Source organism: Vitis vinifera, chromosome 18, assembly GCF_030704535.1.
Source record: "Vitis vinifera cultivar Pinot Noir 40024 chromosome 18, ASM3070453v1".
NCBI lineage: Eukaryota > Viridiplantae > Streptophyta > Magnoliopsida > Vitales > Vitaceae > Vitis > Vitis vinifera.
In genome coordinates this window covers 32,791,911-32,809,604 of record NC_081822.1, presented here as the reverse complement: position 1 = coordinate 32,809,604, position 17,694 = coordinate 32,791,911, and the positions used below count along the sequence as shown (strand labels likewise).

The 17,694-nt window shown below is 36.9% G+C and overlaps 1 protein-coding gene across 1 annotated transcript; it reads left to right on the top strand.

Annotated features, from left to right (window-relative positions):
* The first annotated feature begins 1,926 nt into the window (after window positions 1-1,926).
* LOC132253167 (TMV resistance protein N-like) lies at window positions 1,927-2,535 on the top strand. Its single transcript, XM_059734587.1, has one exon. It carries the CDS (start codon window positions 2,014-2,016, stop codon window positions 2,533-2,535), a length of 522 nt encoding a protein of 173 aa, XP_059590570.1. The 5' UTR covers window positions 1,927-2,013.
* The last annotated feature ends 15,159 nt before the right edge of the window (window positions 2,536-17,694 follow it).

The window sequence follows — 17,694 nt, the reverse complement described above, 5'->3', positions numbered from 1 at the left end:
TTAATTTATTTGATATAACATATATATATATATATATTAACCTTTTTCCACCACTAATAGATAATAATTACAAAAATTTATTTACTAATACAATATTTCTTTTCTTGTTATTGTTATTATTTGTATGATGTTGGAAAGTTTTTTTTTGTTTTTTTATCATATAGAAAAACAGTGACAATAAAAAATTGGAGCATTGATACTTATTTTAGATCTCATTTCTTTATATTCATACCTCATTCATCTAGGTAACAAAGTTTCTTTTCTTGGTGTCTTAGAAGATGTTTGGTAAATTAATTAACAATTTAATTTAATTTATTAAGAATAATAAAATATTTGGTAAAATGACTTAATGGTCTAACTTAAAATTAAAAATGCCAGAGGGGAAAATTGCATCTCCAATTTAAAATAAAAAAGGAAAAAAGGAAAAACAAAAAAATATCAACTATACCCTCCATGCAAGAGGCTTATTGGTAAATTCGGCTTTGATAATTAAAAAAATAAAAATAAAAGAAGCATTAACATTGATAATTTTAATTATTTTCCAACAACACAAGTGGTTGGAGTGATTGCAAGAAAAGTAAAGGAGAGCTGTTGGGCATCAAAAGGAAAGCAATAACTCCATGGACGCATCTTTAAAGAAGACTATTTTCACTATTATTTTCAGCATCTTTGAATACTAGTATTGGAAAAAATATGGAAATGAAGTCCAAGTCATTTAAATAGTTTTTTATGGTTCCATTTCTTGTAATTTACTTTCCTTTATCCTATAACACGTTTATAGTACCAACTTTTTGTAGAAGTTCAAGTGCTTTGTATAATCGAGCCAACTAACATTGTTTTAGAAATCAATTATATAATTGGCACCTTCCCTAAATTCTCAATCTCTAAAGATTTTGACATAGTACAAGCCACTGGAAGTGGTTGAGCCCTTTAATTTGACATTCTTTAGCTTTAACACTAATCACTCAAATTTCCTTTTTTGTACTTTGTGGGAATAAAGGAATATTTGGGTTTTGTATTTTCTATAAAGATGGAAGTGAGAGGGATGTTGAAAGCAAAATTTGTAAATTATTTATCTAAAACTAGTTATTTAATTATTTATTTAGCAAATTGAATTTATTTATTTATAACGTGAGTTGTCACTATTTCAATTTTAGTAACCAAAAACAAAATAAAAAATAGAATTTTGTGTTAGAAATCCTATGAAATATCAAATCACTCTAACAAATAGGGACTACGAAAGGATGAGCTTGACATTCTACTTAGTAGAGAAGTTTCATGCTAATTCTTCATTAATATACTTAACTTCTAGTTTGAGCCATGTGATTAAATCTCAATGATTGAATAATGGTGCAAGAAAATATGACTTAATTATCTATAAATGAAAGTAGGGTACAAATAAATATGATATAGAAAAGAAGAAATGATAATTAGAGTATGCAAAATAATAAAATATCAATATTAAAATATTTTATGGGTAATGGCAATTGTTTTACAATTTCACGTGTAAAATAAGAGTTTCAAATTTGACCCCAATATAAAAAGTAAATAGAATATTATATTTTTATTATTTAAAATTTAGCATTAATACATAAAAAAATTAGAAAAATATTGTCTAGAGGTTGAATTCAACTTAATATTATTTAAACTTATTGAGTTTGGAAAAATGAGTTTGAATGGAATATTTCTTAGTTGTATCCCATTCATTGGTCTTTACGGCGTCTCTAAATAAATGCTTAAAAAGACTAAAAGAAAGAATATATTAATCTTTATAATGTTATCATTGGACTAGTCCAAAACATGGAAGCCACTCTGACTCAGATCAAGCAGCTGATTTAGAAGTTTGTTTTCTTTTAACACCATTATTTTTCTCCATTGGAGTTCACAATTATTCTTCTGCCTTCAAACTGGCTTAGGAGCTAGGTTTCCATCTATTAAACATCTACTTCTGCTTCCAAATTGCCTGCTGCTTCTTTTTCCTCTTCTTCTTCTTTAACGGCTGCTACTTCTTCAATGGATGGTTTTTCTTCTTGTTCTTCTTCAATGGCTGCAAAGACTGCTGCTGCTGCTTCTTCTTCTGATTGGAAGTATGCTGTATTTCTCAGTTTTAGGGGAGAGGACACTCGCAATAATTTTACCAGCCATCTCTACAAGGCATTGGACCAAAAGGGAATCGAAACCTTCATGGATGACAAGAAGCTTAGAACAGGTGAAGAGATATCTCCCATACTTGTTGGAGCAATCCAAAGATCAAGGTGCTCCATCATTGTTCTGTCAGAAAATTATGCATCCTCCAAGTGGTGTCTAGAAGAACTTGTGGAGATACTAGAGTGCAAAAGAACTAAAAACCAGAGGGTGGTGCCCATTTTCTATAACGTGGATCCATCACATGTTCGGAACCAGACTGGAAGCTTTGGAGAAGCCTTGTCTAAGCATGAAGAGAATTTGAAGATCAAGGGGGAGAAGCTGCGGAAGTGGAGGGAGGCTCTGACTCAAGTCGCTAATTTATCTGGTTTGCATTCCCTGAATAAGTAATTCTCTAAAACTAAACTATTTTTTCATTCATTCTTATTATTATTCATTTCACGTTTTGATGATCACCGCTATCCAAAGGCTTACTTGAGATCTTAAACAGAGAAAGGGAAAGAAAAAAAAATTGCTGAAATACGCTAGCTTTAATTAAAAGAAACATGTTAATCTGTTTTTGCCTCTATCTAATCATTCAAATTCATGTTGAAATCTGCCCATCCTTTCACAGTCTTTTCCTCCTTTCCATTGTTCATGATTGGAATGATCGGTTAGAAGCCTAGAACCTAATGGAAAATCGGAATATGTCAAATTGTATTTGGGTGTACAACTCTTGTTAAATTAATGTATTAAAATTTTTAAAGCAATTTCCGCATTTGGCCTATTCAAATTAATTTAGATGTCCATAGGCACATTAAGCAAACTAGCAAGGTTTAAACATGGAAAGAAAACAGAAATTCAAACAAAAACGACAGCAAATACAATTTTAAGTTATATTAATGTTTGTAGAGCAACTTGCAGGAGGGATTTCCTACATTCATAGAGTCGCTTTCCCATTGGCTGATGTACATGTCCTTTCAATCGAGTTCTATATGGGGTTTGGCCCTTTTCTTGTTCAACATATTTGATCATAGATAAACAGGAAGTGCCATTGTCTTTTTCAATAGGTTTGGTTATTGTTAAAGCATTGAATATCATATCATGCATGCTCAAAACAAATGAAAGCTAGGTTTTAGATACAATATAGTTAAGAGGGTTATTTTTATAACATTTATTCTCAACAAAGTACATCAATTATTTGTGTGAGAGAAATTAATTAGATCAGTTATATCTTAACCATTCTATCACACCTAATGTATCCTCTCTTTTTTTTTTCCTCCAAAGTTGCATTAAATATGACTATGTATCCACATGTTTCCTCTCAAATTGTTAAATTTACTACTTTTTGAACCATTTATGTGTTAAAACTTACTATTGTTCTTTTTTCAAATTCAAACTGCAGGCCCGAGGCTCTACTTATTGAGGAAATTTGTGTGGATATTTCTAAAGGTTTAAATTTTGTATCTTCATCAAAAGATACCCAAATCCTAGTAGGAGTGGATTCCTCCGTTAGGGAACTAGAATCACTATTGTGTCTTGAGTCAAATGATGTTCATATGATTGGAATTTGGGGTATGGGTGGTATAGGTAAGACCACCCTTGCTAGAGCTATTTATGAAAAAATTTCCGACAAATTTGAAGGTAGTTGCTTTCTTGCCAATGTAGGAGATTTGGCGAAAGAAGGTGAAGATTATTTAAAGGATCAACTTCTTTCAAGGGTACTGAGGGATAAAAATATTGATGTGACAATCACTTCGTTGAAGGCAAGATTACACTCCAAAAAGGTCCTTATTGTTCTTGATAACGTGAACCACCAATCAATATTAAAAAATTTAGCAGGTGAGTCTAATTGGTTTGGTCCACAAAGTAGAATCATTATAACAACTAGGGATAAACAATTGCTAACCATGCATGGAGTGAAAGATATACATGAGGTCCAAAAATTACAGGATAATAAAGCTATTGAGCTTTTTAACCATTATGCCTTCAGAAATGAACCTCCTTCAAGCGATGTTATGGAGCTCATTCACCATGTCATAGCATATGCTCAAGGCCTTCCATTGGCTCTTGAAGTTTTGGGTTCTTCTTTTTGTAACAAAAGCAAGGATGAATGGGTGTGTGCATTGAATAAATTAAAAAAAATCCCTCATATGGAAATTCAAAAAGTCCTTCAAATAAGTTTTGATGAGTTAGATGATGACCAAAAGAGTATGTTTCTAGATATTGCATTTGTTTTTCATAAGGGGGATAAAGATTTGATAACAGAAATACTAAATAGTTGCGGCTTTTCCCCTATTAGTGGAATAAGAACCCTCATTGACATGTCACTCATAAGTATTATTGATGATGAGTTACATATACATGATTTACTAAGAGAAATGGGTAGGGAAATTGTTCGTCGAACTTCTCCTAAAGAGCCTGGCAAACGCAGTAGACTATGGATGCAACAGGACATCTATCATGTATTAGAAAAGCATACGGTGAGGACTAATACAAGAACTTATTTTTCATAAAAAATATTTGAACTTCAAGCATTTTACTTTTGATCATCACTTATCATATCATTCGTCCAAAAGTAGCATTGGGGGGCTTAAAAGCATATACCCATGGCAAAAGAGATTGCTTATTTCTTCAAAAAAAAAAAAAAAATCCTTTTAATCCAAACGGTTTAGGGAATTTCTACTAGGCAATCTTCACCTTTTGTCCTTACCGTCCAAATTAGAGGGTCTTAGGCTAAATTTACATTGATTGTATTTTCCTTATATATGTCTATATTTTTAGTAATTTACACGTGTATAATATGTTTTAAGTAAAAATACACATACATAGAACCTATATTCAAACCCAGCAGCAATATGATCATATGTAGTTAAATGATCAAAATTGAAAGCTTTGGAAGGTGTCAATTATACACACACAACCAATTTGTGGTGTTATTTAATAAATATTTTTTGTTCATTTTTTTGCATGCTTTTCACTTATTCCTTGTTGAATGTTGCTAGGGAACGGAGGATATTGAAGTCATAGTCCTCAATTTGACTGGGCTAAAGGAAATACGATTTACCACTGCAGCCTTTGCCAAGATGACTAAACTTAGAATGCTTATAATCATCTCTGAATGTAGCGCCAACCAGATGCAATGTAAAGTACACATTTCTGATGACTTCAAATTTCATTATGATGAGTTGAGATTGCTTTTTTGGGACCGATGTCCTCTTAAATTACTGCCATCTGATTTTAAGTCGAAGAATCTTTTGCGGCTCTGCATGCCTAATAGCCACCTTACTCAGCTCTGGGAAGGAAATAAGGTATGGTTGATCTACTCTTCTTTTTTTTCCTTTTGTGGGGATACTATGTAGTGCACATGATAAAGTGCAATTATTTATAATCACTCGTCTTTTGTTGCAGATTTTTGAAAACTTAAAATATATAGTTCTCAATGACAGTAAATACCTAACAGAAACTCCGGATTTATCAAGGGTCACCAATCTTAAGTTGTTGAATCTGGATGGTTGTACACAATTGTGTAAAATTCACTCATCCCTTGGCGATTTGGACAAACTCACTGAGTTGAGTTTCAAAAGCTGCATAAACCTTGAGCATTTTCCAGACCTCAGTCAGTTGATATCACTTCAATATCTCATTCTCTCAGGTTGCTCAAAGCTAGAGAAGTCTCCAGTTATCTCACAGCACATGCCATGCTTAAGGAGGCTCTGTTTAGATGGAACGGCTATAACAGAACTCCCCTCCTCAATTGCTTATGCCACTCAGCTTGTTCTATTGGATTTAAAAAATTGCAGAAAGCTCCTGAGTCTTCCAAGCAGCATTAGTAAATTGACACTTCTTGAGACCCTTTCTCTTTCTGGCTGCTTGGATCTTGGAAAATGTCAGGTGAACTCAGGGAACTTAGATGCGCTGCCACAGACCTTGGATCGACTTTGTAGTCTTCGGAGGCTTGAGCTGCAAAATTGCAGTGGCCTACCATCTTTGCCAGCGCTTCCATCAAGCGTGGAACTTATAAATGCAAGTAATTGCAAATCACTGGAAGACATCTCCCCTCAATCAGTTTTCTTATGTTTTGGAGGTTCTATATTTGGAAATTGCTTCAAACTAAGCAAGTATCCAAGTACGATGGAGCGTGATTTACAGAGAATGGCAGCCCATGCTAACCAAGAGAGATGGTGGTCCACTTTTGAGCAAGTTTGTTTTCTATGGGTGCAACTCGAATATTTATCTTTTTTTTGTATATAAAAAAAATTAAATCAGAAGCATAAACGTATTTTCTTTAAATAATTATCCCTGAAGAACTCCTTTTTTCCATAACAATCTCCAAGGTTCTTATTTTAGCTTGTTACTAGTTTTTCACATTATCAAGAAATTTTTATCATCTTCTTAGATGAGGCGTAATCATTACGCAGACAGACTTTGTATTTGATCATTTTTCTGTCATTACCCATATAAAAGGAAAATGATAACAGTGATTATAAACCAGGAATAAAAATCTAAATATAGACTTATGATATATCTAACAAAATGTAGAATAATTAAGATAAATTTGAATGAAATCATCATAGTGCAATTAGTAAATAAATTTTAAAAATTAAATTGATGTTTTCTCTCTTAGAATCACGTTTTTTGTCGTGCAGCAAAACCCAAATGTTCAGGTCCCATTCAGCACTGTTTTTCCTGGAAGTAGAATACCGGATTGGTTCAAGCATCGTAGCCAAGGGCATGAAATAAATATAAAGGTATCTCCAAATTGGTATACTAGTAACTTTCTGGGTTTTGCTCTTTCTGCTGTTATAGCGCCCGAGAAAGAGTTCCTTAGAAGTGGTTGGCTTACCTACTGTAACTTCGGATGTCGTGCTCTTAAGTCGAAATGGGAATCCAATCACGTATGTTCCTTCATTGATGCTCACACTTGCCAACTTGAACATACAATAATTGAGTCAGATAATCTATGGCTGGCCTATATACCATCAATTTTCGGCTTCAATTGTGAGAAATTGAGTCAAATTAAGTTTTCATTTGTAACAGACAGGATGTCCCGCACTGTGAAGCGTTGCGGAGTTTGTCCTGTGTACATTAAAAGTAGCAGTGACGAGGATTATTCCTATTTTGATGAGGGGAATCCTAGTGGAAGTGACCTCTGTTGGAAATCAAGCCAGCATCCTCTGTTTACTTCCCTAATTAGTGTAATGTACAGCCTTTATTATAATTGATTTAGGAGTAATTCTAGCAAGGTAGTTTATTCACTTTCCATGTAAGAGTAGTTTATATATTTAGGAGTAATTCTAGCAAGGTAGTTTATTCACTTTCCATGTAAGAGTAGTTTATTCACTTCCCATGTAAGAGTTTATTCACTTTCCATGTAAGGGAAATTCCATTCCGGAATTGTCTTATATCCGTAGGCTATTTATTTATGCTTTCATTCATTGTAAAGGAAGGTATCACAGAATGAATTGAGGTGTTCCTCCATATTTTGTCTTCAAATTCTTCATATTTTTCTTCAAATTCTTCATGGTATCAGAGCAGGTTTAATCCTGTCTCATCGTCTTCATCTTTAGTCAGTTTTTTTTTACTCAATTCATTCTTCTAATTTATGCCTAAATACGGTCCAGCCTTTGGAATGGCTACCAACTCATCATCCTCTACTTCTAATATCATCATCTCATCGTCTTTATCCTCTCATCAGATGGAAACCTCTCATCTTCCAATCACAGCCCATAAACTGAATGGGCAAAATTATTTGCAATGGTCTCAGTCCATATTAATGTTTATACGGGGAAAGGAGAAAGATGACTACATCACCGAAGCTTCGGCGGCACCAGAAACCACAGCATCAACCTACAAAAAGTGGATAGCAGAAAATAATATGGTCATGTCCTGGCTAGTCAACTCTATGACCGCTGACATTGGTGAAAATTTTCTGTCATTTGATACTGCCAAAGAAATCTGGGACACTGCAAAAGAAACTTTCTCAGACAAGGAAAACACATCTGAAATCATCCAGATTGAAGGCATCCTCCACGATTTGCGTCAAGGAAACCTTACGGTAACTGAATATTTCAATACTCTTACTCGTCTATGGCGTCAACTTGATACGTTTGAGGTTCATAACTGGAATTGTGTTACAGATGGTTTTTTGTATAAAAAGATTGTCGAAGGGAAACGTGTGTTTAAATTTTTGTTAGGTTTGAACAAAAATCTTGATGAAATCAGAGGAAGAATCATGGGAGTAAAACCCCTACCTAGCCTCAGAGAGGCATTCTCTGAAGTCCGTCGCGAAGAAAGTCGGAAAAATCTCATGATGGGATCCCATCAACAACTGAATATGGCAGAAAGCTCGGCTCTTAAGACTCAATTCGCTCCTTTTGACAACCGTCAAAAAATTAAAGGAGGTAGACCTTGGTGTGATCATTGCAGAAAGCCGGGACACTCAAGAGAAACTTGCTGGAAGATTCATGGAAAGCCAGTAGATTGGAAGCCACGTCAACCACTTGAGAAAGAAGGACGAGGCAATCATGTGGCTACCGATGAACAATCGCCACAACCTGAAGCTAGCCCTTTTAATAAGGAGCAAATGGAGATGCTTCAGAAACTACTGTCTCCTCTTTTGTCAGTACAGTCACAAACTGACTCATCTTCCAACCAGGTCATTGGTTCCGGAACCTTGGCTCATAAAGGTAATTTTTTGAGTGCCTTCACTGCTGGTAAGAAACGTAAAAAACCTTGGATAGTGGACTCAGGAGCATCTGATCATATGACGGGAGATGCGACAATTTTTGATACATATAGCTCATGTCCAAATAATTTAACAGTCCGAATAGCAGATGGTTCACTATCAAAGGTTGCCGGAACAGGTTCAGTTGTGCTATCAAGGGATCTTACTCTCAACTCTGTTCTCCTTGTTCCTAACTTGGACTGTAATCTATTGTCAATTAGTAAACTCACTAAGGAAAAGAGGTGTATTACTAATTTTTCCTCCACTCACTGTGAATTTCAGGATTTGGATTCGGGGAAGACGATTGGCAATGCTGAGGAATGCTCTGGACTCTACATCCTTAAGGAGCACCACGATCCACAAGAACAACCTCAAATGACAGTTGGTAGTAATTCTTTTTCGGTTTCATGTCAAAATAACGATAGTGCAATTAGGTTGTGGCACTATCGCTTAGGTCATCCAAATGTTATGTATCTCAAGCATTTATTTCCTTCATTATTTAATAAAAATCCAAAATCCTTTGAGTGTGAAATCCGTCAATTATCAAAGCAAGTCCGGTCTCATTTTCCCATTCAACCCTATAAAGAGTCTAGTCCATTCTCAATGATTCATAGCGATATCTGGGGTTCGTCAAGAATAAAAAATGTAACTGGTACTAGGTGGTTTGTCTCATTCATAGATGATCACACTAGATTAACTTGGGTATTCCTCATGAAAGAAAAATCTGAAACGAGTCAAATTTTCAAAAATTTTAAAAATATGATTCAGACCCAATTCCAGTCAAAAATACAAATTCTAAAGTCTGATAATGCTAGGGATTATTTCAACTCCATTCTAGGAGAATTTCTAGCACAAGAAGGGATAGTTCACTTAAGTTCATGTGTTGATACCCCACAACAAAACGGAATGGCTGAAAGGAAAAATAGGCATTTGTTAGAGGTGGCTAGATCACTAATGTTCTCCATGAATGTTCCAAAATTATTCTGGGGGCAAGCTGTCCTTACGGCAGCCTACCTCATCAATAGGATGCCGTCTAGGGTACTAAAATTCCAAACACCTTGTCAAACACTCCTAAAATCCTTTCCGACTACTCGTCTCATCTCCACCGTCCCACCCAAAATTTTCGGGTGCTCTGTCTTTGTTCATATTAATCAACAGCATAGAAGTAAACTTGATCCTAGGTCACTCAAGTGCATCTTTCTTGGGTATTCTTCAAATCAAAAAGGGTATAAGTGTTACTCTCCGGTCACAAGAAAATTCTACAATTCAATGGACGTCACCTTTTTTGAAACCCAACCTTACTATCCCAAAAATGATATTCAGGGGGAGAATTCAACTCAGGAATATCAATTTTGGGATCTTGAGTCATTCAGTGAGTCACCCATCACCACTGAAAATCACATTCCTCCAGAGTCATTTAATCAAACCGAGTCCATTGTTGACTTGTGGGATAAGGAGCACATCCAAGAGGAAACGGAGGAAAGAGCACTTTCTCAACAAACCCATGAGGCAGAACCGGGTCCTAATCCAAGCAAACTTCCAGGTAACAACGCTCCTGATGGTACTGTTGATTCCGAGTTAGAAAATGATATTCTTAATATGCCCATAGCTTGGAGGAAAGGAGTTAGATCATGCACTCAGCATCCCATTGGAAATTTTATTTCTTATGATAAGCTATCACCTACGTTTCGTGCATTCACTTCTAGCATCACAGAGATACAAGTTCCTCAGAATATTCAGGAAGCTTTCAAGTATCCTAAGTGGAAGGCGGCAGTCGATGAGGAAGTTCGGGCGCTGGAAAAGAATGGTACGTGGGAAATTACTGACCTCCCAAGAGGTAAGAAACCAGTTGGGTGTAAGTGGATTTTCACAGTAAAGTACAAGGCAGATGGTAATGTGGACAGGTATAAGGCTCGGTTGGTCGCCAAAGGATTCACCCAATCCTATGGCATTGACTATCAAGAAACTTTTGCTCTAGTTGCCAAGCTCAATACTGTTCGTGTACTTTTATCCTTGGCAGCTAATCTCGATTGGTCGCTTCACCAACTTGATGTGAAGAATGCCTTCCTCAATGGTGACTTAGAGGAAGAAGTTTACATGGACATTCCTGCTGGACTTGAGACGACATCAAATTTCAACAAGGTTTGCAGACTCTGAAAATCCTTGTATGGTCTCAAACAATCTCCCAGGGCCTGGTTTGAACAGTTCACTAAGGTAGTGAAAGGGTACGGATTCGTTCAATGTCAATCTGATCACACATTATTTGTGAAACACTTCCCAGAAGGGAAACTGGCAATTATCATTGTATATGTGGACGACATAATTTTGACAGGTGATCATGAAGAGAAAATTGACTTACTTAAAAAATTACTGACAAAGGAATTTGAGATCAAGGATCTTGGAAACCTCAAGTACTTTCTCGGAATGGAGATTGCTAGGTCAAAGAAAGGTATAGCAGTCTCACAACGCAAATACGTTCTGGACTTATTGAATGAAACAGGAATGCTAGGATGCAAGCCGGCAGAAACACCTATGGATACAACTGTCAAACTGGAAGAAAGTGATGGAAGTGCGCCAGTTGATAAAGGAAGATATCAACGTCTTGTGGGGAAACTCATCTATCTTTCTCATACAAGGCCAGACATCGGCTTCTCCGTTAGTGTGGTAAGTCAATTCATGAATAATCCAACCGAAAAACACATGACTGCTGTGATCAGAATATTGAGATACCTCAAGATGACATCGGGAAAGGGTCTCTTCTTTCAAAGAACAACAAAGAAAGAGATTGAGATTTTTTTCAGATGCAGATTGGGCAGGTTCAGTGACTGATCGGAGATCAACTTCAGGCTATTGTTCATTTGTCTGGGGGAACTTGGTTACATGGCGAAGCAAGAAACAGTCAGTGGTAGCCCGTAGCAGTGCTGAGGCAGAATTTCGTGCTATGGCACAAGGTATCTGCGAGGGAATCTGGTTGAACAGGCTGTTAGAAGAATTACGGGTTCCATTGAAGCATCACATGGTGTTATACTGCGACAATCAAGCTGCCATCAGTATCGCTAAGAATCCGGTTCATCATGATCGAACTAAGCACGTGGAGATAGATCGACACTTTATCAAGGAAAAAATTGAAGAAGGAGTTTCAAAGTCAGCTACACTCCAACAAACTGTCAAACGGTTGACATTCTCACAAAAGCTCTTGCTCGAGTTAACTTCGAAGATCTGATAGAAAAACTTGGAATGATCAACATCTATAACGCGGCTTGAGGGGGAGTGTTGGAAATCAAGCCAGCATCCTCTGTTTACTTCCCTAATTAGTGTAATGTACAGCCTTTATTATAATTGATTTAGGAGTAATTCTAGCAAGGTAGTTTATTCACTTTCCATGTAAGAGTAGTTTATATATTTAGGAGTAATTCTAGCAAGGTAGTTTATTCACTTTCCATGTAAGAGTAGTTTATTCACTTCCCATGTAAGAGTTTATTCACTTTCCATGTAAGGGAAATTCCATTCCGGAATTGTCTCATATCCGTAGGCTATTTATTTATGCTTTCATTCATTGTAAAGGAAGGTATCACAAAATGAATTGAGGTGTTCCTCCATATTTTGTCTTCAAATTCTTCATATTTTTCTTCAAATTCTTCAACCTCGATGATCTCCATGAATGGGAAATCGAAGATAACACAATCAAGAGAAGCGCAGTAGAAGCCCGAAGCAGGGGTAGTGTCCAGGAAGATGTGAATGATTCAGTGTTGCAACACACCATAATCAGAAGCCTTGATGAAGCAGAACCCAGAGAGATTGTATACTCTTATACAAATGCACATGCCTGCGACCAAGAAATGCTTCAGATGGAGCCAGACCCTTCCATATTTCAGTATGGTAATGCCCACTATATTTCCAGTGGAAGTGTCCCTGATAATCTGTGGGGAAAACTTCATCATGAGGTCCTTGAAGATGTGCAGCAATCAGTATCACAAGATACCATAGCCACGAGGAGAAGCCATTGGGAGGAGTATTCACTATTGGAGGATACCATAATCAAAAGCCTTGAGGATGCAGAACCCGAAGGGATTGGATACTCTTGTACCAACGCACATTGGGAGGAGTATTCGCTATTGGAGGATACCATAATCAGAAGCCTTGATGATGCAGAACCCGAAGGGACTGGATACTCTTGTACCAACGCACATGCATGCGACCAAGTAATGCTTCAGATGAGGCCAGACCCTTTCATATTTCAGTGTGGTAATGCCCATTATATTCCTGCTGGAAGTGCACATGATAATATCTGTGTAAGCCTTCACCATGAGGTCCTCGAAGATGTGCAGCAATCAGTATCACAAGATACCATAGCCACGAGGAGAAGCCATTGGGAGGAGTATTCACTATTGGAGGATACCATAATCAGAAGCCTTGATGATGCAGAACCCGAAGGGATTGGATACTCTTGTACCAACGCACATTGGGAGGAGTATTCACTATTGGAGGATACCATAATCAGAAGCCTTGATGATGCAGAACCCAAAGGGATTGGATACTCTTGTACCAACGCACATGCCTGCGACCAAGAAAAGCTTCAGATGAAGCCAAACCCTTTCATATTTCAGAATGGTAATGCCCACCATATTCCTGGTGGAAGTGTTCCTCATAATCTCTCTGAAAGCCTCCATCATGAGATCCTTGAAAACGTGCAACAATTAGTATCACAAGATACCCTAGCCAGGAGGAGAAGCCTTGGGGAGGAGTATTCAGTATTACAGGATTCCATAATCAGAAGCCTTAATGACGCAGAACCCCGAGGGATTGAATATTCTTGTACCAACGCACATGCCTGCAACCAAGAAATGCTTCAGATGAGGCCAGTCCCTTTCATATTTCAGTATGGTAATGCCCACTGTATTCCTGGTGGAAGAGTCCCTGATAATTTTTGTGGAAGCCTTCGACATGAGGTTCTTGAAGAAGTGCAACAATCAGTATCACAAGATACCATAACCAGGAGGATTTGTCCTGTGTACCTTAAAAGTGGCAATGATGAGGATTATTCCTACATTGATGAGGGGAATCCTAGTGGAAGTGACCTTGATGATCTCCTAGAATGGGGATTAGAGGATAACATAATCAGGAGAAGCACAGAAGAAGCCCGAAGCAGTGGAAGTGTCTAGGAAGATGTGAATGATTTAGTATTGCAAGATACCATAATCAGAAACCATGATGACCCAGAACCCGAAGGGGCTGGATACTCTTGTACCAACGCACATGCATGCAACCAGGAAATGCTTCAGATGAGGCCAGACCCTTTCATATTTCAATATGGTAATGCCCATTATATTCCTGCTGGAAATGTCCATGATAATATCTGTGGAGGCCTTCACCATGAGGTCCTCGAAGATGTGCAGCAATCAGTATCACAAGATACCATAGCCAGGAGGAGAAGCCATTGGGAGGAGTATTCACTATTGGAGGATACCATAATCAGAAGCCTTGATGATGCAGAACCCAAAGGGACTGGATACTCTTGTACCAACGCACATGCCTGCAACCAAGAAAAGCTTAAGATGAAGCCAAACCCTTTCATATTTCAGAATGGTAATGCCCACCATATTCCTGGTGGAAGTGTTCCTGATAATCTCTCTGAAAGCCTCCATCATGAGGTCCTTGAAAATGTGCAACAATCAGTATCACAAGATACCATGGCCAGGAGGAGAAGTCTTGAAGAGGAGTATTCAGTATTACAGGATTCCATAATCAGAAGCCTTGATGACGCAGAACCCTGAGGGATTGAATATTCTTGTACCAACGCACATGCCTGCAACCAAGAAATGCTACAGATGAGGTCAGTCCCTTCCATATTTTAGTATGGTAATGCCCACTATATTCCTAGTGGAAGGGTCCCTGATAATCTTTGTGGAAGCCTTCGACATGAGGTCCTTGAAGAAGTGCAACAATCAGTATCACAAGATACCATAACCAGGAGGATTTGTCCTGTGTACCTTAAAAGTGGCAGTGATGAGGATTATTCCTACATTGATGAGGGGAATCCTAGTGGAAGTGACCTTGATGATCTTCTAGAATGGGGATTAGAGGATAACATAATCAGGAGAAGCATAGAAGAAGCCCTAAGCAGTGGAAGTGTCCAGGAAGATGTGAATGATTTAGTATTGCAAGATACCATAATCAGAAACCATGATGACCCAAAAACCGAAGGGACTGGATACTCTTGTACCAACGCACATGCATGCGACCAGGAAATGCTTCAGATGAGGCCAGACCCTTTCATATTTCAGTATGGTAATGCCCATTATATTCCTGCTGGAAGTGTCCATGATAATGTCTGTGGAGGCCTTCACCGTGAGGTCCTCGAAGATGTGCAGCAATCAGTATCACAAGATACCATAGCCAGGAGCAAAAGCCCAGGGGAGGAGAAGAGTCCAGGAATAGGATACTTTCTTACTGACTAACCCGCTTGGGACCTAGAAAGGGTTGAGAGGCAGCCAAACCCTTCTATATACAACATTGAGTCTGGTTATTGGGTTTTCATCACTATTTTTAGCTTCTTGTTTCTTGCTCACGTTTTTTATTGGGCTCCATATAGGATCCCCCCACTTCTTGGTGCTTCATTTTGGATCTCACCACTTCTTGCTGGTCCCTCTGAGATCTTAACACTTCTCGAAGCGCCATTTGGGATCTCAACACTTCTGGGCGGCATGATACTCTTGATTTTTATCTTAAGCAGGATATAGGAACATAATATATATATATATATGCACCAATGACTTCACCTCTTCTTATTTATTTATTTTTTAATTCTATTTCTCTAATAGTATTTATTTCCTATTCCATTTGGGGATGGGGTTTAAAATAAACTAGCAATGCTTAAGATATTTCTTATGTGATGATGCAAGCCAAGTCTACTCACATTGATTTTATTTATTTATTTACATTTCACAAATGAGTCAACGGTCAATATATTGTATTCTAAACTAAGTTTATATTTTATTTTATTTTAGGCCTCCTAAAAGTTGGGTTTTTTAAGCTCAAGAAGAAGCAATTGGAGAATTGTGGTACCCTTGAAATACTTGTCTCTTTTTCTTGCATCTTCTTCTTTTATTTCGTGTCTTCTTGATTCCTATCTCTTCTTTCACCTCGTTTAGCTTTTCCCTTTTTCACAGGTTCTAAAAGTTGTCTTCTTTCATTCCAAATGGATTGCAACTTTTGCTTCAATAGATACATCCTTGTATACTTACTTTCAAAATGGAAACATGCATTCTATTAGTTGTATATTTTCCTTTTCTCTTATAATTGGGTGAGATTAAGCTTAAATTCCTTTATTTCTAATCCAACAAGCAACTATTCATCATAGTTTCATTTTTTAATTTTTTTTGAGAGAGTTTCTTAAAATGCTAAAAATAATATTTAAAGGTCAAATACAACTTTTAAGAATGGATAAAAAACTTAATAATAAGTTTCATACTTTTCAATTGGATCCAAAATATGTCAACATTAGATAAACAAAGGTCAAGGTTAATTCACACCTTATGTCAAGGTTGACTTAATCAAAAGCCTTTATGATGTAAACCCAGAGGAACTGGATACTCTTGTACTAACGTACATGTCTGCAACCAAAAAAAGGCTTTAAATGTGGCCAAACCATCTCATACTTAAGTTTAGCAATGTGCATTGTATCCTAGTATGAATCCCGGTTATCGTGTCCTTGATAATCTCTATACATGGATAATAGAAGATGCCAGGATATGGAGAAGACATCATGAGGTCCTTGAAGATCTACAACAATCAATAATTCAAGATACCATAGCTAAGATGAGTAAATTCAAGGAATTGGATACTCTCTTAAACCCTAAACCCCTTGGACCAAGAAAGGTTTGAGAGGCGGTCAAACCCTTCCATATCCAACATTGAGATTGGTTCTTAGGTTTTCATTACTATTTGTATTTTCTTGTTTCTTCCTCACATTTTCATATGCCACTACTTCTCAGTGCTCCCTATGGGATCTCAACACTTCTCGATGCCCCATTTAAGATCTCAATACTTTTTGGGCGGTGTGGTACTCGTGCCTTGTATCTTAAGAATATGCTTTAAGAATAGTGTATATGTATATGTGTATATTTCTTTATATAATGAGGATGGGGTTTTAAAATAAGGTGGCAATGCTTAAGATATGTGATGACCCAATTAAAGCCCATGAAATATGTAAAGAACTCTAAATTTATCTATTCCCCAAGCCTTGGATCTCATAAGATGTGTGAAATCCTATCCTAGGCTCTTTAAATCTAAGCATAGTGAAAATAATGACAATAAAAATCATAGATTTAGAGATATAGACCATACTTGCAATTTGGATGTTCCCATATTGATTCCTTGAGGTGAATAGCATAATCAAATATCGTCATATTCATTAGAGACCTCACAAACCACTACTCTTCCACCTAATTAGTCCTCCTTATGTCTCGACATTGAGATGATGGAAATCTCCAAGTTAAAGTTTAGGTTTCTCTCTTAGGACTAAAAGAAGAGAATGACAAAAGTTTCAAAGCATAAAACCCTAATTTCTAAGGGGGTATTTATAGACTTCCTACTAGGTTTAAATGACTTAAGTCCACCATAGGCTTAAGCCACTTAATTTAGCCCAAAAATGGTCATAGTTGATCAATTAGTCCAATTAGACTCCTATTAAACAATTACCCTTATCTAAAGATATCATTCACTAACTCCTATGCAATATTATGTATTTATCAAAATGCCTTTATGCACACAAGTAAACTAAAAACCCATCCAACCTTATAAATTGTGTCATCAATGTATATGAGCTCAAGTGGGGACCACTA

Coding starts and splice junctions, on each gene's coding strand:
- LOC132253167 (XM_059734587.1), top strand. CDS start 2,014: ATGGATGGTTTTTCTTCTTGTTCTTCTTCAATGGCTGCAAAGACTGCT.